Raw genomic sequence first — 27,525 nt, forward strand, 5'->3', positions numbered from 1 at the left:
CTGCACATTTCCTTACTGAATGTTCCCTAGTCTTAGCATCTTTGATACCCTGTGTCTCCAAGTGCAACTTAGTTTTCACCATCACAGCTTCATACCTGGATCATTCCTGAATCCCATACAGGGCAACTAGCCCCAATACACATTGACTAGCCTCTGTGGCATTTTGGAACCTTACTGTAAATCTCTGTAACATCTTGCATCTTTCATGCCTGAAAAGTCAGCATCACATGCACAATGTCTGGTCCCTTTGCCAGCTAGAGATGCAGCCTGGACCTCTTGGGTCACAGCTGCTGTGTCCTATCTGGAAAGAGCAGAAGTCTGTTCATCTCTCCATAGGAAAAGCTGATGCAGCACTGTGGCATCTCAGCAAATAGCTTTCTGTCAACCCTCTGATGTCCATGATCTGTCCTCAGGGAAAAAAAAATCCATCCTGATCCTCTTTGCCCAACTATGTCTTTCTTTTCCTTTCCCTAGATTTCACTTGATACCACCAAGGTCCAATTTAACATTTTTTGCCTCATAGTTTGAATAAGAATTATGCATTCTTTGCTCTTGTCTTCCTCTTGCAAGTCATTTCTACTAATTCCTTACTCACAAAGCCCATTGCATTTCATTTTCTTTCTTCCTCTCCTATTATAGCATCTATTATTTAGCGTCATTCAGTCAGAGGCATCAGCTACCCATTTCAAGATCGCCTGATCTCATTATTTTTAGACCTGGCTAGTAATGAGCTCTATCCCTCAAGATGCTCTTCTCCTTGGTTTCACCAACAATGATGAAATAATCTATGTAGTCTTGCTGTAGCTTGATGTCTTTCTCTCATCCCGGGACCTTTTTATCCCTCACCAATGCAGTCCCGCCATTCTGCCTTTGTCAATTTTATTACAAATGTGACATCACGTCTAAACTAATGACTTGAGTCATCTATGTTACTGAAAATTACTCTTCTTCCTAGTCATTTATTCTAGAAACTTTCTCTTAGAAATTTGTGTTTTTATCAAACTTGCCAACATACTGTTCATATGTCTTTCTTTCCTGATTTCTATGTGACCCCTTTATGTATCACCATCCACTACTATAAACATTCATTTGCACAGACCATCAACTCCTTTGCTGGTCTTCTTATCCATAATCACTTTCCAGATCTACATGGGTTTACACAATCTCTTTCCCCAGAGAGCTCAATAAAAACAACCAAATGATATTCTTTCAACTCATGGCCATAAGTGCCAAATGATCATATAAGAATTTCTGAAAAGAAAAATGATTTTCTGACCATCTTATTATCTTCAAATTAATTATTTCCAACCCTTTCTTCAGACTCAAGCATTAAGGTCCCCCCCCCATTTCCTTCAAGTCTCCACTGATGACTTTGCTTTATAATTCCTCCATAAATTAAAGGCAGTTGAGGTTGATGTAATGTAATGACAGTTACTTTGATCTGATTATCATATATAGTAAACATGTTTTGGAGCATCCTACTTTCCTCCACAAGTATGTACAATTATGTGTCAATTAAACATTTTCAATATATTATTACCAAAGAAGGAGAGCCATAAAAGAGCTACATCCACTTTCTGATACCCCAATCGCCACATTCGCCAGCCACTTGGCATCTCTACTCCCATTCTCTTCCTGACTGCTTAGATGGAGTAATGTCTCCAGTCTCAACATGTTGTAGCCGGTGAGTGCCAGATGACCCTCTCTCAGGCCTCTCCCAAGTCTACTCGCAAGGCACTTTTACTCTTGTGCCTAAACCTGTCCTTGGAACCCAGCAGAACTCCAATCTTGCCAGCTCAGTTGAAAAACAAATCCCTATTTCTTTTAGTGACTCTACATATACAAATGTTCACTTGAAGTATACCAGCATCACCAAACAAGTATTCATGTGTGGACTTATGGTCAGCTCAGCTGCTCAAAGGGCAAGCATGTGATGCTAAAACTCCCTGATGCTCAATTCCATGCTGTGTCCGCTAGTTACCCACTCTAGGTCAGGTCTTTGGAGGATGGTGGATCTTGGAATCATTAGAGCTGCCCTCCAAGCTCAGCCCACTTTCATCCTAAACAGTCACGTGGCTTGCATCTGATTTTTTTTTTTAAAAAGCGAGTTCATTCTCTTATGAAACTGAAAGTCTCAGTAAACTGGAAACTGCAGGAGGAAGGGAAAAATCACACGGCTTTTGCCAATGAAGTTGCTTGAAAATGGCTCTGTCAACACACTGAAACCACAGCGAACTGTAGCCCCAGTTGGCGTTCAGAATAATAAAAAGGTGGAGACACGGATCTTTACGCTTTATGTTCTGTCTACCAGTTGCAGCCAGTTCAACTTCCTAATCAGTCATAAATCCTTCTAATTATTTCCTTTGAAACCAAAACCAGATGTAGTGTTTAAGGGTGAGATGCTATGTTGCCTGTGGCAGACCGTTCTGTGGCTACTGTGATTAATTTGATACTTTTCATATAAGCCTAGTGAGGCCACAGTGTTAGTTGTGGTCTCGGACTTCTGGATGTAACAAGCCTCTTACACAACGGTTGTATAAATGCAAGCATCTAAAAAAAAGAACTCCCAGAGTCATAACTTCCTCATCTGCACCCCACTGCTTTGTAGGCAAGTGATTGGCAAGGACCTGAAAAGCGTGCCACATTCCTTAAAGTTACTTAGAACCATTGACATAGCTGTGCCAATTGCTACCTGGTACTCCGCTTCCAGAGGAGAGGGGTCACTTGGTGGATCTCTCTTTTTCATGTTCTGCAGACAGGAATGTAACTCGGACAAGTTCACTTCTGTTTCCCCAAACTGATTGTATTCCACTAAAGCCTGATGGATCAGGATATACTGTGCCTGCAAAAACAAACAAAACAAACAAATACAAATGACTTGCATGTACTATAGAGCCCTATATGTCACACTGAACTAAAATATGCGTGCATAGACATTTTTACACTTTGGGGAGTTGTGTGATAAGAGAATATTGATATTTGTAACATAGAAATATTTTGGAAAGTGAGTCACAGTCGTCTATAATGTGAATAAATTGCATTTTAGACTATAATTCCACAAAAAGGGTAGCTTGTCAAAGTATCCATTTTATGTGGCTTTCATTTTATTCTTAGATTTTGTAATTATAACATGGCTGCTACTTCCCTCAGTGATTAATGTTGGGATGAAAATTAATATTATTTAAAACTACAATACATTTCAAAGTATGTCAGAAAAACAGATTAATATCCTATTTAACATATATTGGTCAAATTTCTAATAGCATTTTTCTACAATGTAGAAAACTATTTAAGATCTAGGATGCCAAACCTAAATTTAGCAATTCCAAATGTTTTGTTATCTCATTTGAGTCCTTTTTTTTTTTTTTTTTTTTTTTTTTTCAAGGAAATAGTATATTTTTGAAAGCCTTTTAACTTGCCATCTCTAGTTTGGCATATCTGTTGACTCTGATTATTTCTGGGTATCATTCTATTTTTATAAATCTACACTCATGCTTGTTTATCTAGAGACACACAAGCACACGCATTTCACTGATATTGACTCCCCTGTGCTTTCTATCTCCTCACCTGACCACATAGGGAGACACCCACTAGATTATTCTCGCCAACATCACAAGTGACTTGTTGTTTTTTATTTTCCACTCATAGGTAGTTAGAGGATTTCCAATATTTCGTTTTTCTAACTACACTAAATTCCAGGAGCATTCCTGTACCTCTTTCTCATTATGACCGTTTACACACGCAAGCATCTACTGTTGCATACAGACTTTTTTTGGTAATAACTATTCCTTCCAATTAGCAAATGCCACAGCACATGCCCCAAAGATGTCTAACTGCTTCAACTTATATTTCCTTTTTGCCCATTTTTGCTGTTATTGTTGTTACAGGGAATAAATTCTGACTTTATCTCAGCACTATTTCCACTTTATGGATGGTTGATCTGAGGTACAGAAAGATTAAAAGAAGAGCCCAGCAATGTATAAAATGAGCAATTGAAGGCCTGTACTTGAACTTCTGAACTCTAGTCCAAAGAGCCAGGTTTTTACAGAGTGTGGTGCTTCCTGACTCTTAGCCTAGCACTTGGGAGGCTGAGGCAGGCATTCTGTGGCAAATTCAAGGCCAGGCAGGCTGCATACTGAGACCCTGTCTGGAAAAACAAGCAAAACAAAATATATGCTTAACCGCTCTTCTATTCTGTCTGCTCAGTATTACAAAGTTGTCAATGGGGCTTTCTCTTTGTCTTTAGGCTCAGGCATGCAAATGACTTCATTGTTTGGAAAATATCTTAAATTCACATTGCTTCCACAGGATGTTTCAAGCCAAGGACAAAGTGCTTCTGAAGATTAGCTTGGTTTAGCTCTCAGAAATAGAAACAATATCTTCTTCTTCCACCATTTGAAGTTGTAAATGATATGTATTTCTTTTATGCTCCTCACATCTGCCATCAGAAGATTTAAGTCTTCAAACAATAGCAAGCCTAGACTGTACCTCCACTTGAACCATCAGACACCTCTGTCGCCTCAGCTTGACGACATAACCATAGACATCCACTTTGCCCTCTGCTTCCAGGCCTTCCAGCATGGCATCGATTCCGATGTAGGTGCCCGTGCGCCCAACACCAGCGCTGAGGGAACAAACAGAAATGTGAGGTGTGAGGTATACCAGATGGCTCAGTGGGTGAAGTAACCTATCCAACAAGCTGCTGACCTGAGTTTGATCCTTGAATTACACTTAAAAGTGGAAGGAGAGAACTGAATGCATAAAGTTGTCCAAAGCTCTGTGCTATTACCACCATCACCACCACATGCATATATACATAAATTTATTTTAAAGGAAGATACATATAAGCAATGTTCACAAGGAACAAGTGGAATAGTCATCAAGGGGAAAAATAGGGAAAGTCTTTTTTTTTTAATCAGACAGGGTTTCTCTGGGTAGCCTTGGCTGTCCTGGACTTGCTTTGTAGACCAGGTTGGCCTCAAACTCACAAAGATCCATCTGCCTCTGCCTCCTTGAGTGCTGGGATCACATGGGTTCCCCATTCCACCTGGCTTGGCAAGTTTATCTTAAGAATTATTTACATATTTACTTTCAGGCCCTTATAATTAAATTCACAAATCATAACATCAGTTTATGCCCCCATAAATGTACACAATTATAAAATATCAATTTGCAATGACAACTGTTTGAGAAATAAATATAAGTTTATCTTAGCAGATTGTTGATAAAATAGCATTAAGCAATAAGAATGTCCCTAACTGCCCAACAGAAGGGTTGTACAGACAGATACACAGGCTCTCTTGCCCTACAGAGTCTTCACCTGCAGTGCACCACAATGGGACCACTGAAGAAGTTGCTAAAAGCATTGACTCTCCGTCGAAGTTTGAGGAGCAGGTGGGGGTCTTCAGGAACCCCATGGTCTGGCCAGCTGGTAAATTGAATATGAGTCACTTCTCTTCCAGTTGCTTTTTCTTTTTTCTACTCAAGAGATAATGCATTGTTGAGACAGTTTCTTTCAAAGCAAACTCAGTGGTATATATATATATATATATATATATATATATACACACATACATACATACAATAGGCTTCTCATGTAAATATCCTTAAACCTTTGCTTCAGACACTCTCTTCCTTGACTTTTCAGGACTGAATTTCCTGTCCAATTACTAACTGTTCATGAGAAGTCACCCTAAGACTCGCACATACTACCCAGTAAATCACTGATAAGCAGATCAAGAAAGAATAAGGACAGTCGAAACTCCTTGGGCCTTCTGTACTAGGAAGTCAAAGTTTAAAAAAAGATAAACTGAAAATGAGACACTAAAACAGGGAGCTGAGACTTGTAGATGGAGGTTTGGGTCCTGAGTAAATACTATCCACATAGCTTTTTAGAACCTGCTTGGTTTCCCAGCAAGTAGGACTATTTCCCACAAGGACAAAGTATGCTTAATTATTTGGTTTGCATTCTGTTCTATGGATCCTCACACAGAGAATTATTATCTTTCAGAAAAGATAACTAATAAAATAATATTTTTGTAAGTTTCCAATAGAAAGCAAATAAATTAATTAACATAGATACCTCTAAATAGTCACAGTGACCAGATAGGTATCAGCCTCTACACAGCTCCTATGTGTGTGTGTGCGTGTGTGTGTGTGTGTGTGTGTGTGTGTGTGTGTGTGTGTGTGTGTGTGTATTGGGGCCCCTTGTCAAGTATGCACTTCTCTATTGGCTATAAAAAGGATTGTTCATCCCCAAAAGCAGATCAGGGAGTGATGCTGTCAGAGCAAAGGCTTTAGGAGAAATTCCCCCCAAAATCTGTTTTTTTCCTGATTTTTGTTTGTTTGTTTCATTTTGTTTTCTAACAGAGAATGTGTCTGAGTTTTGTGCTAATAAAGTTCAGATTACCAAAGCCTCCAAATAAAAAAATAAAAAAAAGGATCCAAAGAAAAGTTTAACTCAAATAAGATGTGCAAGTTTAAGTTGCAACGATTAAGATATACGTGGTAAGTCACAGAGTCCACATATTTGAAGTGTGTTTGTTACATCAAGAGTAGTCCACCGCCACTCACTCTCTGATTGTAGAGCTTTGCTGTCACTGTGAAGTGAAAACCTGAACCCATCTGACTCCCTAGTCTTACACCCTCAGCCTAAGGCAACCACTAATCTATATTCTGCATCCACAGGCTCCTCCAGCTGAAATTTTCCTGAAAATGGAATTGCATATTAAGAGATGACTTCCATTTTAAATCTTACCAAGGCCACACTGACCTCTCTTGGTTGAACTAAATTTTCTCTCTCTCTTCTGTCTCTCTCTCTCTTTCTCTCTCTCTCTCTCTCTCCCCCTCCTTCCCTCCCTCCATTCCTCTCTCCCTCCATCTTCAGCTGTATAGTTATAACTTAGTACTTCTTTAAATGCTCATGAAATGTGCCAGTTTCAAAAATAACCTTTCCATAATGCAGAGAGACTACCAGGATTGTTTGTTTTTCGCCTTAGAAATCACATTGCTGACTCAGCAGTCCTGTGGACCCCCTTGCTACTATTTCAAAGATCCAGCATAAGAGGCACTTGTGGTTGTTGTAGACACAAAAAATGCATCAATCAGTGATTCAAACTTTATCCCATCAGTTTTCATGACTCTTTTAACCTGGCTCTTTCTCCTGAAGAATGTTAAAAATAATTTTTCCCAGATGTGTTTCAGTTCCTCACATTTAACACTCCTTATTTGTACTTTTATAAAGAGCTATACTAATCCAAAAGTTACATAATGAGATAAACTCACATGTGTAATGTTCAGCTTCTGGATGATGTAATCGGGGCATCGTTTGTGTTCATTGATGGTCACAACAATATCTCTGAAAGCCCGGGTGCCTTCCTCCATGCACGGCCAGTATTCTGCACACTTGTTCTACCGTTTAAAAGAAACATTAATGACTCCAGTCTACCATAAAACACTTTTTGCTTACTCCTAAAACACCAACAATCAAAAAAGTATTCAATTGACATTCCCCCAAACACTTGCATATTCTTTTAAATAACATGTACACCTCAAATTGAAATGTGTTCTACTTCCCACTAATGTCTCTGGATGGGTGGGTGTCTCTTAACCAGTCAGCAGAAGGATGACCTGTCCAGCTTGGCCACCTATCACAAGGAGACTGCAAAAATGATTAGCGTAAGTGACATGCTTGCCAGGGGTTGCTTTCAGGCTCAGGAGCCCATAGGCTTTTACTTTTCCCAACATTGAATTATGTGAGTGTCCACTGTCTCCCCAGAATCAACTTTTGCTATGGCTATTCACAAATACCCATGAAGCTGGCACACCACAATGTAGGGAAGGTACATACATCACAATGTATGGAGCTTCAAAATCAATTCACTTGAATTATGCACACACACACACACACACACACACACACACACACACACACACTTTGTATACAGATTTAGGTTTTCAACATGCATGGAAATGTAAATAAAATGTCAACTAGGTTAAAACAGAGCACTGTTTGCATGAATCATACCAGATGCTGCTCAGCAGTTCTATTCCCCAGACCCAACCTCCAGCCTTTTGGGCTCTCACCCTGTTTCCTTCTTCACATCGTGTGACCATGACAATAACTGTAGCTTTTTGTTCCCAGATCATCCTCCAGAAGTCATCAACCGTTTCATCCCGGGGTCCTGGAAGGTAAGGAGAAGTTGTGCAATGCTTTCTCAGAAGAGCCATAAAGCAAGTTTCCAGGAGAAACTGCAGGATATAAAATATATTACCTTGTGCAGCAATGTACTTCTTGGGTTCTTTGAAGCCCTGATCAAAATACAAAAAGAGAAGAGTCATTTCTGGAGCACGTGCTCATTAACGGAAAAGGCTGAGTCAGAAGAAGTGGGTTATAGCTCTGTCATGATTGTAAACACGTCTGCCCATCTTCAGGTCATTACAAGGGGAGGGTATTGATGTGCAGCGAGGCCTTTAATGGTGGTGAACAGGTTAGTTACCCTTTGCAAACAGTATTCACGACCTGCATGCATTTTTGCCATGTAGCTCTCCAAACAGCTTTCATAATCACACTCCATCTCATCTGAGACGGTGCAGCAATTAACAAGATGGACCTAGACTTTCTTTGTTTATAAACTGCCTGCTCCCCAGTACCTCCTGCTATTCAAACCTTTTTGCCAGCTATGCAGTTCCTTTTCAGAGTCTCACTCAATTTCTTGCAATAAATACAATTGGGAGCACACCTGTATTTCCCCATATTTATTATTTCTGGAACATACTGTGGATTCCCTAGAGTTCTTTTATGCCATTCCTGATATGAAAAATTAAAACATTGATTATATGTGTTGGCTGCTTTCTCAGCTCCACTGGTTAAGCTAAGGAAGCAGTGCGGATGCAGACAAAATGTGCTAATTCCTTACAAAATTCTCTCAAACACCTTAAATTTACCTTAGCAATGGGGGAAATTCCACAGGAAGACACAGCTTTGCCACTGATGGAAGCTTTGCACACAAGCTATATGAATCCTTAGTTAATTTTAGTAAGTCACATGATGGCATCGGCATGTGCATGCATCTATTCATTGAGTGCCTGCTGAGCAACTACAGTATGTCAAGCACCTATCTAGGGATGAGGAAATCTACTTTCCAGGGGGTTGGAGCTCAGCTGGAGAAACATAATTATAACTTTTCCCATAGTTATCACCATATTTAGACAGAATACGTAGACTATTTACTTCTAGCATCTACCCAAATTCTCACAAAAGCTCTGGCACTGCCACGTCTGCTCTCAATTACATTCCTCTGAAGGACAAGACATTTGGGAAACAAACTTGTAGACTCTAAAGCAAAACTTGATCACCACTAATTGTCCTGGCTTGCAGAGGTCACTTGACAATGTTAGTTAAGATGGAGTGAAAATTACAACCAAGTCCTAAGTTGTTTTGGGGCACCACCCTTCACATCTGAAAATGTTGCTTGTTCCTGGAAAGAAGGTTTGCAGAGAACATGCAAAGCAGAAATAGGAGTTTGTACTATGGAGGCCATTGGCACATGTAGGAAAAAATATTTCAACTCAGATTCCAGGGGATGTTTTAAGTAAGCATATAAAAATGTTAGATATCAAAAGTATTTGGTGAGAGATGGATTTCGAGTGGTATCTTCAGAGATTGCCTCTTGCAGAATCCCAGTTTTGATTCTTCCAGAGAAACTGGGAATATTTCACAGTGAGTTGTGAGAGTTAGTTAACTAATACATGAAAATCACTAAAAATGATGACTGATAAATAGCAAGTGCATTTAACAGATTATAGTATGTTAAAAAATAGCCACACTCATTCTGTGAATAATTTGTCTCTGAAAAACCATAAGATATCTCAAAGAGTAACTTTATTAATGATTAATACACTGAGGTTGAAGGTGTATGTTTCATAAGTGATTCAACTAGGAAATATTTCTAAATTAGTTCATGCTTTTGAAAAGACTGAATTATTGCCTTAAATGTTTATATTTACCTGGAATGTGCCTTTAAATGAAAGTGGGGTCTTTGTGGATCTGAGAGCTATTGTGATGTTATGAGAGCAATGATCAATGCCGATATAAGTGAAAGGGACTGACTATGAAATGCAGGGGCTGAAAGAGGGAAGAATGCCATGAGATGGATGGAGAGACTGCAGAACGGCAGCCATTAACTGGCACAAACAAGGATCGAAGCTTCCAGAAGCCAGAAAGTGGCAAAATAGGAACTTTCCCATGAGACCTCAGAAGAACATGGTTATGCTGGCATCTTGTTTTGAGATATCTAGTCCCTCCAAAATAAAATAATATATTTATATTATTTTCATGATACTAGTTTGTGATATATTATTACACCAGATCTCAGAAACTAATGCCTATAAATTATATGTAAATTGTGATAAGGTGAAATTTTATTTTATTTTATTTTATTTTATTTTATTTTTTGGTTTTTCAAGACAGGGTTTCTCTGTGAAGCCTTGGCTGTCCTGGACTTGCTTTGTAGACCAGGCTAGCCTTGAACTCACAGGTGTCTACTTCAACAAAAATTTGCTCATTCATGTAAGCAAGACAAAATAATGATAAAAATGATCTCAATTTCAACTGCCCACCCTTTAGGAAAAGTTTGAGAATTACACAACAAATCAACATATAACATATGCTTTGTCACATACTTGATAATTCTGTTAGGTTTCAATAGTACATTTTAAAAAGAATTATGAAGAAACCCACTTTCATATGTTATAGATGAATTATAAGTTGGAGCAAGTGCCATATGGAAATTTTAAAAATTATAGTTATATAGGTTCCTTGGTCCCATAATTCCTATTTTAGAAATTTACTCTATAGAGATATTAAAACCCACAGTACAATAATATAAATCAAGATGGCACATTGCGTGTTTCTTTGTAGTAGTAGAAATTATAAAGCATACTTAATGTTCATTAATAATGCCATGAATTACCATAAAAATATAAAGATACAAAAAAATTTCTGGGTCTGGAATTAGCACACTGTAGCTTGTGATGCTTAAGCTCTTTTTAAGCGTTGTATATTTTAGATATGTGTGTGCATGCACCTCATATGTGTAGGTGCCTGCAGAGGCCATAAGAGGGCATCAGTTTCCCTGATGCTACCGGTGAGCTGCCTCGAGAGGGTAGTGGGAACCAAACCTGGATCCTCTGCAAGAGCAGCCAGTTCTCTTAACTGCTGAGCCATCTCTCCAGCTTCCCTTACCCTGTAGCCTGATGTTTAATTTGATTGCCAGCATGAGCGTATTTAAGATCACCTAAGGGGACAAACTTCATCATATGTATGTTGGAGATCATCCACAAATGCTCAAGTGAGGTAGAAAGATCCACCTTGATTGTAGGGAACACTTTGTTCCCTTGACAGAGGTCCTACACTGAATGAAAATGAGAACACAAGGAGTCCTAGCACAGCATCTGTCTCTCTCTGCTTCCTGAATACAGATGCAATGTGACTGGCCACTCACACTCCTGAAGTCATACTTTTCTCACCATGATACATGATACATACATGAACTAGAAGAAACCCACCCTTGCTTGAGCTGTTTTTTGTCAGGTGTTTTGTAACAGGTACAAGAAAGATATATACGGGCCTGTGAGCAAGTCCACAAAATCTGACTTTATACCCAAAGCGCCTCTGTTACTTAGCTGTATTATATGCATCCTGCCGAGTGACGCTTGGCCACTCACAGGAGATCTGGACATTTGTGACAAAGATAAAGTCTGCTCTGAGAGGTTGAATGACTGTGTTCTCTTGGCTTTTAGAGGAATAGTCTGTAATCCTTTCCTTCAGAGGACTATTATACGTGTTCCATGTATAGAAAGATGAATTATTTTGTGTGACATTTTTAGGTAGCTATATGTTCTATATCTGTACTATGCATAGTTGTATAAATGTACAGCTATGCATATCTAAGGTATATATGTTTACAGATGTGTATTTAGAAAATAACACAGACACAAGCAGTTCAATGTCCCTTTGATGGGGAGGCCCAATGGCACTCGGAGGAAGGATAGCGGACTACCAAGAAGGGACTTGATACCCTAGCACCATATTCAGGGGGAGGAGGTCCCCCTTGGTCACAGTCATAGGGAAGGGGGATTGGGGTGAAAGTGGGAGGGAGGGAGGAATGGGAGGATGTATGGGATGGGATAGAAAATGAGATGGAATATGAATTATTTTATTTTTCAATAAAAAAAAATTTAAAAAAAGAAAATAACACAGGATACACAATGGTGTGAGTATAATATTTATTATAAGAGAGTTTCAGTGAATGTTGGAGCTTTACTTTTCTATTAAGAAATTCTGTGTAGACTTGAAGACTTTCCTGGCAGAAAGAGATGTGGGGTAGATTGGTTAGGAGGTATTCTCAGCTTATATGTGTTTTTCTACCGTGTAAAATTCCTTAACTCATGTAAAACTCTACTTATTTCAAAATTACATATGCTAAAATTTTAAACATTCTCAGCCAATTTTGTCTTGGTATTTTCAATTTGGATAACTATAGTGAGGGAGATGAACAGCATCGATGGAGAAAGAAATGACTTCAGAGCACTGTGTAACAAAAGCACAAGAGTTTGAGGTCAGGCAGACCTGAATGGCATCTCGGTTAAAATGTTTACTAAGTTCTTCATTAGCTTCATAATAACTAAAGAACCTAAGCCTCCCACTTCTCATGTATATATTGGGTATAGTGTGCTCAGATGGAACAAATTCAGAATTCTTATGAGAAATACATGCAGAGATCCTTCAGTTTAATGCACAGCAAAGAGTAGATCTTTGTTTCCACTAAAAAGGAAGTCCTAACTTACACCTAGAACCAACAAGAATACATATATTTTGTAAACGCTCATGATTTTTGCATAATGGTATCAGTGATGTTATAGGCATTACTTAAAGTATTTGTGATAACTTCTCTAAATTTTGGCAAAAGCAGTGAAGATACTGAAGAGAACACATAGATACAAGGAGAATGAACGTTTCCAACAATCAAAAGAAGCTATAAGGTAAGCCAGAATATTTACTCACGTCAATGTAGCTGGCATTTATGTAAGTGGACCCTGCATCTCCATTTATTTCAGAGAGTTCAACACGGTTATAATCATCTGTTTAAAGAAAAGAAAACTTAAATATTGAACTGAAGAGTAGTCAGGCAGTGTCAGTGTACAGAAATTCAGTCCCAATATGCACTCACAGGGAAGGATGTCAACATAACGGTTTTTATTCTGGTTATTGGGCTTCCGGGCGTCTTTGATAGGAAACTTGCTGAATACCCGTGGGATGCTCTGCAAGATACAATTATTCTCTGGGTTACAGAACATTCCAAAAAGTAAGAAGAACGACAGAATGAAGGAGAAAGTGAGAAGAAAGAAAGGAGGGAAGGAAGGAAAGAAAGAAAGGGGAAAAAGAAAGAAAGAGAAGGAAGAAAGAAAGAGGAAGGAAGGAAGGAAGGTGAAAGAAAGGGAAGAAAGAAAGAAAGAAGAAGGAAGGAAAGAAAGAAAGAGGAAGAAAGGAAAAAACAAAGATATTTTCTTTATCAGTCCCCACTGAGGGTAAATAAGTTAACTTATAAATACATCCTTTATACTGAACAACATTGTGCATTAAGTGGCTGGAATTAACTTTATTACAAATTATTGAAAAAAAAAGCAATTAAAAAAATGATGACAGAACGATTAAATGGGCCCAGGAGTCCTGCTCAAACTATGGCACCAGCCAAGGACAATATGTGCAGTAAACTTTGAACGCCTACCCAGATCTAGCCAATAGACAGGACATTCTCCACAGTTGAGTGGAGATTGCAGTCTGACTTTCACACGAACTCTGGTGCCCCATATTTGACCACATCCCCTGGATGGGGAGACCTGGTGGCACTCAGAGGAAGGGTAGCAGGCTACCAAGAAGAGACTTGATACCCTATGAGCATATACAGGGGGAGGAGGTCCCCCTCAGTCACAGTCATAGAGGAGGGGAGTAAGGGGAAAATGGGAGGGAGGGAGGAATGGGAGGATACAAGGGATGGGATAACAATTGAGATATAATATGAATAAATCAATAACATATATTAAAAAATAATAATTTCTGAACAAATTAATGTTAAATGAAAAATATAAAATAATAGATGTCGCGTTAAAACTTTACTTAGTGACTGAATTATTAGATAGCCACTAGAACACAAATACAAAATGAGTCAAATATGTTTGTGACAGGACTTCATAATCAGAATCAATGCAGTAAAGCATTATGCTACAGTGTGTGCCAGTGTCATATTGTGAATGACCTTGTCACCCTCTATGAATCTGTCATCTATAAATATTTCAGTAAGATATGCCTGTATTATATTGCTGTGTTCTATGGATAAACTATTAAGGTAAATGGTTATGCAAATATACATAAAATGGAATCGTCTTGATGAGTACGTTGAACTTTTTACCCTATATCAAGGATGGCACATACCTGAAATTCAGCCAGAAAAAGTCTACCCTCGTCAGCAATCTTTCTTTTATATGTTTCCAACAAAATGTCAGCATGAATTGGTTCCACGTCCATCAGCTGCTTGTCATCATCTGCAAACAAGTTAGAGTCAAGGCTGGTGCTGTGTCTGTCTGTCTGTCAGACACGCACGTGTTCATAGAGTTCATAGCTCAGCTGTTTCCCTTCTCCCTATCTATGTGGAATATTGCCTTCTTATGTAAGCATTTGTCTATAAATTAATTTCTAAATCTTTTACTTTAGTCTTTTTCCAGCTTTATACTGTTCCTTCTACTAGAATGTGCTTCTCTAGATATGTCCTGACCAGATATTGTCACTGACTGACATCTATGTTTTTGCTTGGTTATATGAAATTCATAGTAACTGACCCATGTCTATGAGCCATTGTTATTATTTTCTTTTACCTTTCCCCCACTTTCCTCTCTCTTTTCTCACCGACAGCCTCACACATGCTAGACAAACTTCCCACCCAGGAACTCTATCCCAGCCTCCATTCTTAACTTTTGTTAAATATTGTAATTGTATGGATGATAAAATAAAATGATCAGTAGTATTCTACCCACAATTCATCTTGATTTGGTTACATCATACTGTCAAACTATATTCATCTGTTGTATCTCCAGAATAAAAGAGAAAAAAATTATATATATATATATATATATATATATATATATATATATATATATATATATATAGTGAGATGATTTCTGTGAGGAAAAAAAAATAGATGGGTACTTAAAACTCCCCTTTTTCCCGTTAGATAATATTTTGTGTGAAAACTTTCCTTATGAGCTGTACTTATATATGGAATTTGACAATACACAGTGTTTTACAAGTCATATTTGTAATAATTATATTAGGTGTATGAACTTTTTCCTGCATGATTCATATGCACCACTTGCATGTAGTGCTCACATAGGCCGGAAGAAGGTATCTGACCTACTGGAACTGGAGTTGAGGGCAGTTGTGAGCAACCAAGAGGGTGCTAAGAATTAACACAGGTCCTCTTTGAGAACAGCCCATGTGCTTCACGCCTTCACCATGGTTTTAAACTATGGAAATTAGTACCATCGCACATGCAAATATTTCTCCTGCTCTCTCATCTCCTGTTTCTTGTTCTTGCTTCAGGTGTCATGGGTAACTGTTCCCATTGTCAAATGAACAAATAATTTGTCCACAAATACGGCTTAGTTATCTTCCTATTCACAAAAAAACTCTTTTTTCCAAACATAATTATCATTTTGGCTAGGTGCAGCAGCTCCCTTGGATAGCAAGCGACGCCTAAAACTCATCCACACTGAACTGGGCTGTGTTTAGAGTAGGCAAAATCTAAAGTATTGCTAGTTGCAATTAGTACAAATTATAAGATAAACCATCTGATACTTCCCATCCACCTTAATCCTGGGAAATGTATTCTACCCTCTGCCCTGATGTGGCCACCTATTTGTTCCTCCTTCTTCCCTTAGCCTAACAGAACTATCACTCTACACATTTGATCTTGTTGACTTCATCTATTCATTGACCTGTACTGAGTTCTATATTCTCACCCAGTCACAGAGGAGAAAACACTGAAATAAGAGGAACCTCCCTGCCTTCTCAAAGTCTGCACCCTACTTATGGGAGGCAAATACACAAAGATGGAAACAAATACAACAGTGTCAGGTTGTGATACAGTCCGTAAAGGAGGCTAAACTTAAGGATCTCCAAAGAACCAGTCCAAAGCTGCTGCACACACACACACACACACACACACACACACACACACACACACACACACACACACTTTGTGTCTCCTATTGTCAGCAGGAAACTGTTGACACAGGAGGTAACACAAGACAGGGAGATGTTTTGAAATTCTGTCTTAAAATAAGAGAAAAGTATGCTACTTTAATTATGGCAAGCCCAGTTTAAATATACTGAATGACTTTTAAATTGCATCTTGTCTTTAAAAGCTCAAGAGATTATATAACAATTGTAAGAAGGCGTGTCTCTTCTTCATATAGTGTGTATCTTATTCATCACAGTGTCTCAGTGGGAGGGCCCATCATCACACCCTGGAAAACCCAAAGACACCCCAATACCACAGTACCACTGTGAAATCCCTTCTGCTCTCCCTTTCTTCTGTCTTCACTAGCTGCTCTGATATTTTCCTGGCAAATTCCTTGGACTCTCCATAGGCAGTGTTCTGTCTTTTATCCCTATACAGAGCTACACACATTGCACAGCCTGTATTTTAAAATAAGTTGACTCAAAGTCAGAGAAATATTTATCAGCAAAAATTACTCAAACTCACCCCTTAAAGTAACAAGTTCCTCTTGTTCATCGGAGTTGCTGTGGGAAAAAAAAAAAAGACATGAGTTTTTATATTTGGCAGCTAAACTGAGCAAACATAATTTAATAGATGTACTAAATGGAGCCAGGCAGTGGTGGCGTGTGCCTTTAATCCCAGCACTCAGGAGGCAGAGGCAGGTGGATCTCTGTGAGTTTGAGGCCAGCCTGGTCTACAAAGAGAGTCCAGGATAGTCAAGGTTACACAGAGAAACCCTGTCTTGAAAGACAAAAAAGAAAAAAAAAATAAATAGATGTACTTAATGGAGGGAGAAATAGAGATGAGGAGAAAAGAAGAAGGGGGAGGGACAGAAGAAGGGGGAGGGACAGAAGAAAGGAGGGACAGAAGAAGGGGAGGGACAGAAGAAGGGGAGGGACAGAAGAAGGGGAGGGACAGAAGAAGGGGAGGGACAGAAGAAGGGGTAATCAAATGATGGAAAACCAGACTCGTGAAACAGGGACTTGGGAGAGAAAGAAGAAAGCACTCCAAGAGTTGCTTGCAGATTTCAGAAGAGTGAGAGAAAGTTAAGTGGATCTTTCCATTTTTTCATAAATATTTATCTTCTTAGGCGAAGAAATAAGCACACATCCCAGAACTTCTCTCCTTTGCACCTGCTGTCCCCTGATTGTGTTCATCCACTGAGGATTAAAGGAGATGTTACACATTCTTTACACTGACTATTATTCAAACAAGTCTACAGCATCACTGGCAAAGGTAGAGCATATATGCACTTACAGTAAGCCAGTAATTCCGTGTTAAGTCTTTGACCCCATAGGCAGTTGTGAATTGAAGTCCATCCTGTCTTCTCTAGTCCACTGCTCAGGCAATAAGCTTTGGACCCCAGATCGTAACATTACTACAACTATTGCCTCCTAATCCTTAATTAATTTCTCTTACCTGTTTCTTTTTTTACGCAGCTCATAGATCTTATACAAAACAACAAGCAGGGCTATTGATGTCACAATAATCAGAAACACCAGGAATATAATCAGTGCTTTAGCATTATCTAGAAATAAAATGACACACGAGAGCTTATTATTTCAAATATTTTGCCAGATAACACAAGTAACTTCCATGAACTAAATTTTAACATTTTTCATTTCCTGTGAAGACTCACAGGTAAAATTTTAGAAGATGATGAAATACACTAAAATCTTGAGTTTGCAATTTTGGGCTCTGTTGTTTCAAAAATTCCCAAGGCATTTATATTTAAAGAGACTAATTAGAATGTAGATGAGGACTTCCATTTCTTTTCATTAAATAATGTACTTTTGTAGAAAACTATCATTTAGATATAATTCCCTTTCAGAGACTCATTTGAGGGGGATCAATGAAGTAATGTACTCATTACAGTTTTCAGAAAGAAGCTCATAGTTTACCCCTGAGCACAGAAGTGGGTAGCCTCCTAAGGGATTCATAAAAGCTTCTTCCTTACAAAGACAAATCTCTTCCGTGTTCACTGGGGAATAAAACCAATTAACCAAGAAACAAAGTTTATTTCATTTGACAGTGAGGATTGACACCTTTCCTAGCCTGAGTTTTCACTAAGAGCCAATGTGAATCACACTTATAGGGAAATCAGAACTAAGCAGGGTTGGCGATCTCTTTACATGCTATCATTTCTGTGCACACGATGGAAATGCAGTAAAGCCATGCAAGGACATCAAAGTTTGAGCCCCAGAGCCAGGCTGTTGAGCTTCCCACCCTAGTTGTTACTTCCTGGAAGGGAATTTGGCCAGAAACCTATTACCTTTGCCCTTTAGTTTCTTAATTCATGAGATGAGGCTAAATAGTTTGATCCCAATACATGATAAAGTGTGTAGAACATAGAGAAAAGTAACCAGTCTGCCTTTTGTGCTTTGTTGTCAATGCAACTTAGGCGATCTTTGAAATCAGAAGACAACCAGCATAGACATCAGTAGCACAGATATATGGTAATTGTCAGAGTCAAGAAAGTGGTCCCATGTGAAAGAGTCTTCAAAAATATTTGTGCAAAGAAATCCTTAGGTTTGTAACAAAGGCAATGTTCACTTAGCGGCTAAGTGAGCAACTCTATTAATTTGATTTTTATGATACTGCATTTTTAGCCAGACATTTTTGAAAATTGCAGGTATTTATAAAATACATGTTAGCAACTAATGAGTCAGTCTATGGATGCAAAATAACACAGTTTCGTTCAAACAAATGGATGCATACATATAAAGGTAGAAAAAATAGGCCAGGATGACTTACAAGATGTTGATTCAGTTTTCTCAACTGCCTCTCCCTTATATAATCCATTGTAAGAAGATACCTAAATTTCAATTAAAAGAAAAGAAAAAGAATTTATAAATGTGTATGGCATAAAAGTGCATGGCATGTTATAAAATATATATTAATTTTTATAATGTTGCTTGTTTTCATTAAAAACTTCTAAATTAATGCTGAAACTTTAATGTTATTTTACTGTATGCAATCAAAAAATAGAAAAAAGGTTTACATACCTTAAGATTGACATCATTAACAAATAGAAATGGAAGAACAAATGAAAAAGCTCACAAAGTGAAACCTAGGGTTGATAATTTTAAGGTATTGTAAATAAACAAAAACTAAAGCTATTAATATGCTAGTATGCTCACATTTTATTTTTAATGTAAATCTGCTTATAAGAGTTGGTTGTAAAATGCACATATTTTAATTTTTAAGAGTAAACAACATAAAATATGCAGTGTAGAAATAATTATCATAAACACCAAGGGCTCATAACATTTAATACAAAAAAAATCAACTTGATATAAAAGAAAACTGAAAGGGGTGTAGAAACAAGTCTACTGGTACCATATAAACTATATAAAAAAAGAGATGTGAATAGTGTCATTATGGAAATTAACATGATATGGTAACAAATATGCATGAAAGCTTTTACTCTCCAAACACATGAATATAGGTTTTTCCCAATATTCATAAGCAAAATTGTGTCAATTAATTCCTATAAAGCAATAACATTCACAGCAAAAAAAATTTTAAGCTCCACAAATGTAAATATATAACACTATAAAATCTTCCATCATAGACTCTTGAGAAGTTATCAAGGTAGAAATTACCAGAACAAACAATCTACTTTAAGAATTGATTAAATTCTGTGTGCAGGCTTTTAGATATAACTAACAAGCCATGGGAGAACATGGCTTTTCAACACCACAGTAATAATCATCATAATCATTTTTTCATAAGATAAGAAGATACAATGAGAAAAACACATCAAAATGAGTCACTAGAAATAAATTATTAATAACAAAGGAAGTATAAATATCTTTAGTGGAGATGGTGATATTGAATAAAGATTAAATGATTACACCCTCATGAAAGTGTATGTGTTGTCTTAGGGACATAAATACATGTGGAAATAAGTTATAGTGAGTGAAGTAAAGAAAGCAAGATAGTTATTTGTGCAGTATGAGAAGGAATAGCTAAATGAAAATTATCTCTTAATTTGAATTTTATGTTAATAATGTCCGTTCATATATCCCCAAATAATTTATAATGTTTGAAGGGTGGAAGAAGAGAATCCTAGAAAGAAAGCCAAAGACATGGAACAAGGTATCAACAAAATAAACACTCATTATGTGTAAGACTAAATAGAACACTGTGCCAAGAGCTTTGTGGCCACTGGGGAAGCTGCACACAGTGAACCAGTATACAGCTTAATAGCAGCACATTGTTTCTCCAGATTGGAACACCCTTCAGGAAGAAATGGCACACTGACTCAAAAAGATATCTGCAAGAACTAATAATTGTGCATGACAATGTAAATAAATATTCTCAAAGAATATCTCCGTGTTAAAAAGATCAAAGGAATTTCTAGGGAACAAATAACCCTTATACTATTGAAAGTTACACAACACCAAAAATAGTAAAATATTTTCGAAATGCAACAAAAGTTATGTATGCCACATAAATGCCAAACCTGTCTCTACCTATTTATTGGATAATCTCTGTGAATCTACCTTTGGAATTAATAAAAATATTAACATAGTTATTTAATAATACATCAAAAGATAATGTACTATGAAAGGAAACAATATTTTGCCTCTTAGAATATAAAGAGTGTTTTGCATTAGAAAAATACTTTACTATAATTCACCATGTGAATAAGTCAGACTATGAAAACACCACTATAGCACAATATTTTTTTTTATAAATTCCAAACTACTTGTGATGACTATTGGTTATCAACTTGACTACATCTGGAAAGAGCTAGGTATACTTGTGAGGTATTTTTTTTTTCCTTGATTGAATGATTTGAAATGGAAAGACCCAATTTAAATCCAAATTTTTGGAGGTGGTAAGATCCACCTTAAATCTGGGCCACACCTTTTTGTGGAAGCTAATGTAAAGGACATGAAAGAAGGAAGCATTTGCTCTTTTCCTCCTTGCCTTCCCTCTCACTGGCAAGCCATTCTGTCACTGGCATTAGAGCCAATTTCTTCAGGATTCTGGCATATGCTAAGTAATAAAGAGAAAGTACGCCCAACATTACTTTTTTGGTTTGTAGCTGTGGATAAAATGTGGCCAGCTGCCTCATTTTCCTGTCATCATCCCTTCCCACCACGATGGACTGTACTCCCTCCAACTGTGAGCAAAAGTACGTCCTTTCATCCTTAAATTAATTTGTCAGCTATTTCCATCATAGCAACAAGACATGTAGCTAATGCAGAAAGCCAGAGACTGAAGAGATGGCCCATCAGATAAAACTGCTTGCTACACATGCCTGGCAACCTGATTCAATCCTTTGAACTCATGGGATAAGAAGAAAATTGACTTCCCAGAGATGTCCTCCAGCCTCCATGTATGTGCACAATAGCACTTAGGTACCCACATTCACACACACATATGTCTTCATAAATAAAGAAAAAAATTACAAAGAAAGTTGCCTCCAAGGAATGGGGCCACTGTTGTGATACACCCGAGCACATGCTTCTTAGTCCATTACAACTGCTTTGTGCAAAGAAGGTGGAAGAGCCTGGAGCTTCATTCTAGAGAAGGCGTAGAATGCTTCTAAGAAGAGCATAATAGACAATTCTAGTAGAAATCTGAAGGCCAGAGTGGCAAGAGAAGGGCAGACAGTCAGGGCCCAGTTCATGTGGTCTTAGGGGATGGATGGAGTCCAGGGATAAATGTGTCAACTACGTGATACATTTTGGCAAAGAGTCTGGCTAAGATTGTGTCCATGGCTGAGAAATTGAGTAAGGAAGTGGATTAATTCCTTTGGTGAAAGAAATCTCAAGACAGCACAGTGTTTGGGCTCCAGCACGGCTACTGCTTACCGCTCTTACTCAGATCTCCAGTAAGAGAGAAGAGAAACACAAAATGTGAAGGGTTGGGAAGAACGCGTGTGAGCAAGTTTAAAGGTGAAGACAAGGTGAGCACAAAAGGTGGCTGGTTATGGCTTAAAGTTATCTGCAAGTAGACTTATGACAGCTAGTACTGATCGTCACCATGACAGATATAAAATAACCTAAGAAATACATTTCTGGGCATGTCTGTGAGAGAGTAGGGTTACCTGCATAGGTAAAACCAACCCAAAATGCAACACCGTTCAATGGTCTAGGCTCCTCAATGGAATAATAAGCGGGTGAACTGGGTGCTATCACCCATCTAACTCTGTTTTCTGACCACAGATGCAATGTAACCAGTCATACAAGGCTCCTGCCATGACACCTTCTCTCAAAGTAGAAGTCAAAATAAGATTTTTCTTTCTTAAGTGGACTTGATCATGTGTTGAGTAGAAATTATTAAAGACATTAATAAAAGTTGCTGTTTATTAACAAACACATTTACCAAATGTTGTTTGTATTAGAGATCAAAATAGTTATAATTAGTAGAATATAATAAAAACTGTATGATAGAAACTCCTGTAACTGCTGGAAATTAACAAGAAATGTTAATGTAGAAAGGTGCTCATGATAAAACAATACAAAAAAAAATGCCAAACTGTCTTTAAAGATGGTTATGTTTATTTAATGCATAGAAAAGTTCATTATAAGTAACAGGGATATCTATATAACACATACGCCACGGTGAAATTATAGGTTTTTAAAGACTCTTTGTTTGAATGGTTTCTTAAATTTATTTTAGCATTTAGATTTTGTAGTTGAAAACTTAGTAAGCAATAAAAATGAATATTTGGCAAAGGAAAGATCTACTACTCACAAACTGTCTCCTAACAGTCACAGAAGCAACAACTTCCCTACAGTTAGGTCATCTTTAAGTTGCAAATATTCTAGAGAAATTTTGCCATAAAATATTGCTTTTTCATCCCAGAGATAAAATGCTTGGCATCAAATTGGTGAATGTTAAGTGTTGGCTATGGCAGTCATCAGAGATTCCTAAGTCTGTGTGTGCAGTGACATTGAGGCCATATAAGTACTGAGTATCAGACACTGTAATGTATCTTGGGAAAGTGGTGATTATAAGAAAAAAATGACCTTACCAGAAATTTATAGGTAGTTAAATAGTAGAGATCATCTACATCGAATTTGCATCTGGTGTGACTGAAATTTTTAAAAAAGGAATTTCCACTTTTGACATCCAAAATGTAAAGTTTTCTAGGGCCATTAAAATCATCAGGAGGATCACATGTGACTCTTATAATATTTTCTGACGTCCGGAAGGTTCTCACATTTTTGACCTGGCTTGGATCTATCAAAACAAAGGAATATTTGTTATTTTAATATGTGAAAATTTAAAGATCTTGAAACATGAGTATACTGTGAAGCATTTTCAGTGTTGGTGTGCACACAAGAACACAGACCCAAAATCTACTTTAAAGCATTTAAAAATAAATCACCTATCGGTATGATGCTCCACCATACAACAAGGCCACTTGCTCAACTATGTTCATAGCAGCTTTATTCATAATAGCCAGAACCTGGAAATAACCTAGATGTCCCTCAATGGATAAAGAATGGATAAAGAAAATGTGGCAGATAAACACAATGGAATATTAGTCAGCTATCAAAAGCAAAAAAATCATGAATATTTCAAGCAAATGGATGGAATTAGAAAAAAAATCATCCTGAGTGAGGTAACCCAGACCCAGAAAGATGCACATGGTGTGTACTCAGTTATAAGTGGATTTTAGTCATATAATACAGGACAAATATGTTACACTGCACACACCTAAAAAGGAGGACCCTGGGGAAGAAGTTTAAATCTACTCAGAAGTAGAAATAGAATAGACAAAGGTGGTGGTTGAACAGAGAGAACAAGGTAGGAGGAGCACAGAGAGATATGAGGGTGGAGATCAGACCTGGGGAGACTGAGGGAGGGACGTCAGAATTCATGTAGAGAAAAGGGAAACTGTGAGCAGAAGCATCCCTGTGACAAGCTACAAATCTAAGTCAGGGTAGGCTCCTGGGAGGATATGAGAGAGACTCTAGCAGAGATTTGTGGTAGCATGTGTCGTGGAGACTGAGGAAAACACACTCTAACTGGACAAGTCTCCCAGTAGATGGAGGACACCAACTCACCCGCAAAAACTTCAACCTAGAATCCACCCTGCCTACAAGATGCACAGGGATAAAGATACAGCAAATAGGGCAGGCATTGAGGGAATGTCCAGCCAATGTCTGCACCAAGCCAAGACCCACCCCATGGGAGAGAGCCAACCCCTGACACTATTGACAATACTCTGCTATGCTTGCAGACAGAAGCCTAGCAGAGTTGTCCTCTGAGAGGCTCCACCCAGCAGAGGTTTGAAACAGATGCTAAGACTCACAGCCAAACATTGGGCAATGTGTCGGGAGTGTTGTGAGAAAGTAGTGGGGGGAGCGCCTGGAAGAGAAAGGAGCCACACAAGAAAAACAACAGAGCCCACTAGCCAAGCCCCAGAGGGTCTTGCTGAAATCGAAGCATCACCGAAGGACCAAGGACTGGACCTAGGTCCTCTACAAAGATAAAACCAGTGTGTAGCTCAGGCTTCGGGTAGGTCCTCTGTAAGGGGAGCGGAGGCTGTCTCTGACATAGACTCTGTTGTCAGCTTCTTGAGCTCTTCCTTCTGGCAGAACTGACTTGACAGGCCACAGGGGAAGCGAATGCACTCAGCCCTTACGCAACTTAATGAGCTGGGGTGGACTGGAAGTGGGGCTCCCCTTATCTGAGAAATAGGAGAGGGGGATAAGAGAGAGGGAGGGAAGGTGGGACTAGGAGGTGAGGAGGCCTGGGGACAGAACCAGCATATAAAATGTATAAATAAATTAATAAAAAGAAAAGAAAAGGGGAAAAGGGGAGACAGAGAGAGAGAGAGAGAGAGAGAGAGAGAGAGAGAGAGAGAGAGAGAGACAGACAGACAGACAGACAGACAGACAGACAGACAAAGACAAGACAGAAAGAGAGAGAGACAGAGAGAGAATGTGCTTGAAGCCCTAAGGGTTTGCCCAGTTCTGAAGAACAGGATGTGGAACTAACAGTGTAAAGTGAGGAGGAGGAGGAAGAGGAAGAGGAGGATGGAGGGGTGCAGGGGAAGATGCTTGAGAAACATGTAAGGTTTCCTGGCTAGCACAGGTTCTTCTTCCCACATGTACTCATGTATAGTACTCAATACAAGGTGAGATTCTTCAAGCAAAAAACCACTTTCATTTGCTTTCAAATCCCGGAAACCTGGGAAGGTAACAAAAGCATACCGTGGCAGGACTTGGAAATTTTTCAATGTTTTTGTTAATTCTTTGAGAATTAAAGACATCATTTTCTCCAGGAGTCTGGTGTTCATTAAGTCCTATAGTCACAGATCCTAACTTTTCATGAGACTTTTTCTTCTTTCCTGCCCCTGAGACTGTCAGTTACCTTGGATACCAATCTAGCTTTTTTTTTTTTTTTCCAGCAAACATAGTGAAGGTCACACAGGAAGCAAGACCACTGAAATTTTCAGTGAAAACCAGGACATAAAATAAGTACCCAAAAGGTGGCACATTGTGAAATGTCCTATTAACTGTTCTGGAGGACGTCATTGTCTAGCTGCAGATAGTGTTTTTAGAAAGCAAAAGCAGGACTTTTTCATCTAAGTTGCTAAGGTACTTAAGTGCTTGAAGCCTTAGGAAGCCCAGTGACTAGTGATGCCTCCAGCTTCTTTCCTTCATCCTTGTGACTACAAGGAACGTTGATTAGCAGTTGTTAAATAATTGCTTTAAATGACTTAAAATCTTAGACGTTAGCAAACATGCCAGGCCAATGTGTTTCCCAAATGAAGTAGAGAGATCAGTGCATTGTATGTGAAAGTGGAATATGTTGCTTCTTGTTATTTATGAGAGAAACATTAAAGTGAAAAACTTACAAGTTGCTTCTGTCTCAATGGTGCATGACCCAGCAGTCCCATTACGCTGCACCATTCCATTGACATAAGGAAAAATTGACACGGTATAGTTTTTATAAGGCTTCAGGTCCGTCACCACATAACTGTTCGTAATCCTCTTCAACTCTTTGCAGTTTTCTGAAATTAAAAAGAAAAACTAATTTAGTACATTTATGAAAGTCAGGATTCCTATGCAAATAACTTGATTTTTACATTATATGATTCCAAGCAGACTCCGCATATTGAATGGATTTATACAGAAAAAGACAAAGCCAGCATGCTGTGTCTCATCTGTGTTCCTAGCTCCAAACCTTCAGATGTGAGTATACAACCTGGAGTGACTGCAGAAACCAGGACACTCAAAAGGGACAGGGGAGGGAGTTTGTAGAAAGGGGGAAAGCAAGATAAAGATGATATGAAGAGGGAGATGGGAAGTGTGGAGGGGGCTTTCATTGGGGGTGAGGAGGACAACACGGAGAAGGGAGGGAACAGGTCCATATAACACTAAGGATGGTTGAAGAAGAAACAGGTAATCGGTAATCATTACTTTACCCACAAGTCGAAGGTAAGGACACCATACACTTTGCATGTAGGAGTCAGAGGACTTGAGCTGGATCTGACCCAGAAGCCTCCTCCCTGAGGACTATCTTTCATAAGTACATGAAGGTGATATGCAAGCCATTAAGGAAGGAAAGCAGTCAGTATCCCACCCAGCTGTGACACCAAGGAACCAAAACAATGGCAAATACAGCAAACCATCCCTAAAGGTCCAAGAGGAGCATTCATACCTTGGCAGTAAGAAATAGCTATGTAAATGGACTTAAGGCCCACTTAACACGAAGGAAATCACATCTGGTACTATAGCCATAGCCAACCGTATGTGGTTAGTTTGGTCATGGTGTCTATAGGAATACTACCTCTGGCACTTCCCTAAACCAGTATACTGCCTAACTGAGGTCTAAATATGTACCGTTATCCTCAAATAAATGTAGCTCTCATCCATCATCAGAGAAACTTCTTTTTGTGGCTGATGGAGACCATTACAGAAAGCCACAACTGGTTAAAATGCAGAAAACAGCTTACAGTAGAGTGCTCAGCTCCAGGTGATGCATCTGCACCATAGGCTCAGGGACCATCAAGTAAGGGGGAAGCAGAAAGATTGTAAAAGCCAGAGGACCAGGAGGCCGGCTGTGCAATTGTGTCTTCTAGCTATGACAGGAAACCTACACACATGGCTACCTAATGAGACTTGAACAATTCCAACAACAGGTGCTATCCCTACTGGAAGGAAGAAACTTCATTGGGCCCAACCTTAAACAAAGAGATACAGCTACTCAC

At 38.5% G+C, this 27,525-nt stretch overlaps 1 protein-coding gene across 1 annotated transcript in view; it reads right to left on the reverse strand.

The window, feature by feature from the left end:
* The window catches only part of Ptprc (protein tyrosine phosphatase receptor type C), a 60,702-nt gene that overhangs the window by 12,795 nt on the left and 20,382 nt on the right, over window positions 1-27,525 (reverse strand). Inside the window, exons 9-21 of the mRNA XM_051148314.1 lie at window positions 26,170-26,325; window positions 23,332-23,540; window positions 17,757-17,899; window positions 16,824-16,861; window positions 14,495-14,604; window positions 13,233-13,323; window positions 13,067-13,143; window positions 8,274-8,310; window positions 8,086-8,183; window positions 7,285-7,410; window positions 5,321-5,478; window positions 4,489-4,624; window positions 2,693-2,842 (exon numbers count right to left, since the gene is read on the reverse strand). Coding sequence (XP_051004271.1) covers window positions 2,693-2,842; window positions 4,489-4,624; window positions 5,321-5,478; window positions 7,285-7,410; window positions 8,086-8,183; window positions 8,274-8,310; window positions 13,067-13,143; window positions 13,233-13,323; window positions 14,495-14,604; window positions 16,824-16,861; window positions 17,757-17,899; window positions 23,332-23,540; window positions 26,170-26,325 — 1,529 coding nt within the window. The remainder of the gene's footprint in view (window positions 1-2,692; window positions 2,843-4,488; window positions 4,625-5,320; window positions 5,479-7,284; window positions 7,411-8,085; window positions 8,184-8,273; window positions 8,311-13,066; window positions 13,144-13,232; window positions 13,324-14,494; window positions 14,605-16,823; window positions 16,862-17,756; window positions 17,900-23,331; window positions 23,541-26,169; window positions 26,326-27,525) is intronic.

Source organism: Acomys russatus, chromosome 6 (genome assembly GCF_903995435.1).
Source record: "Acomys russatus chromosome 6, mAcoRus1.1, whole genome shotgun sequence".
Classification (NCBI taxonomy): Eukaryota; Metazoa; Chordata; class Mammalia; order Rodentia; family Muridae; genus Acomys; species Acomys russatus.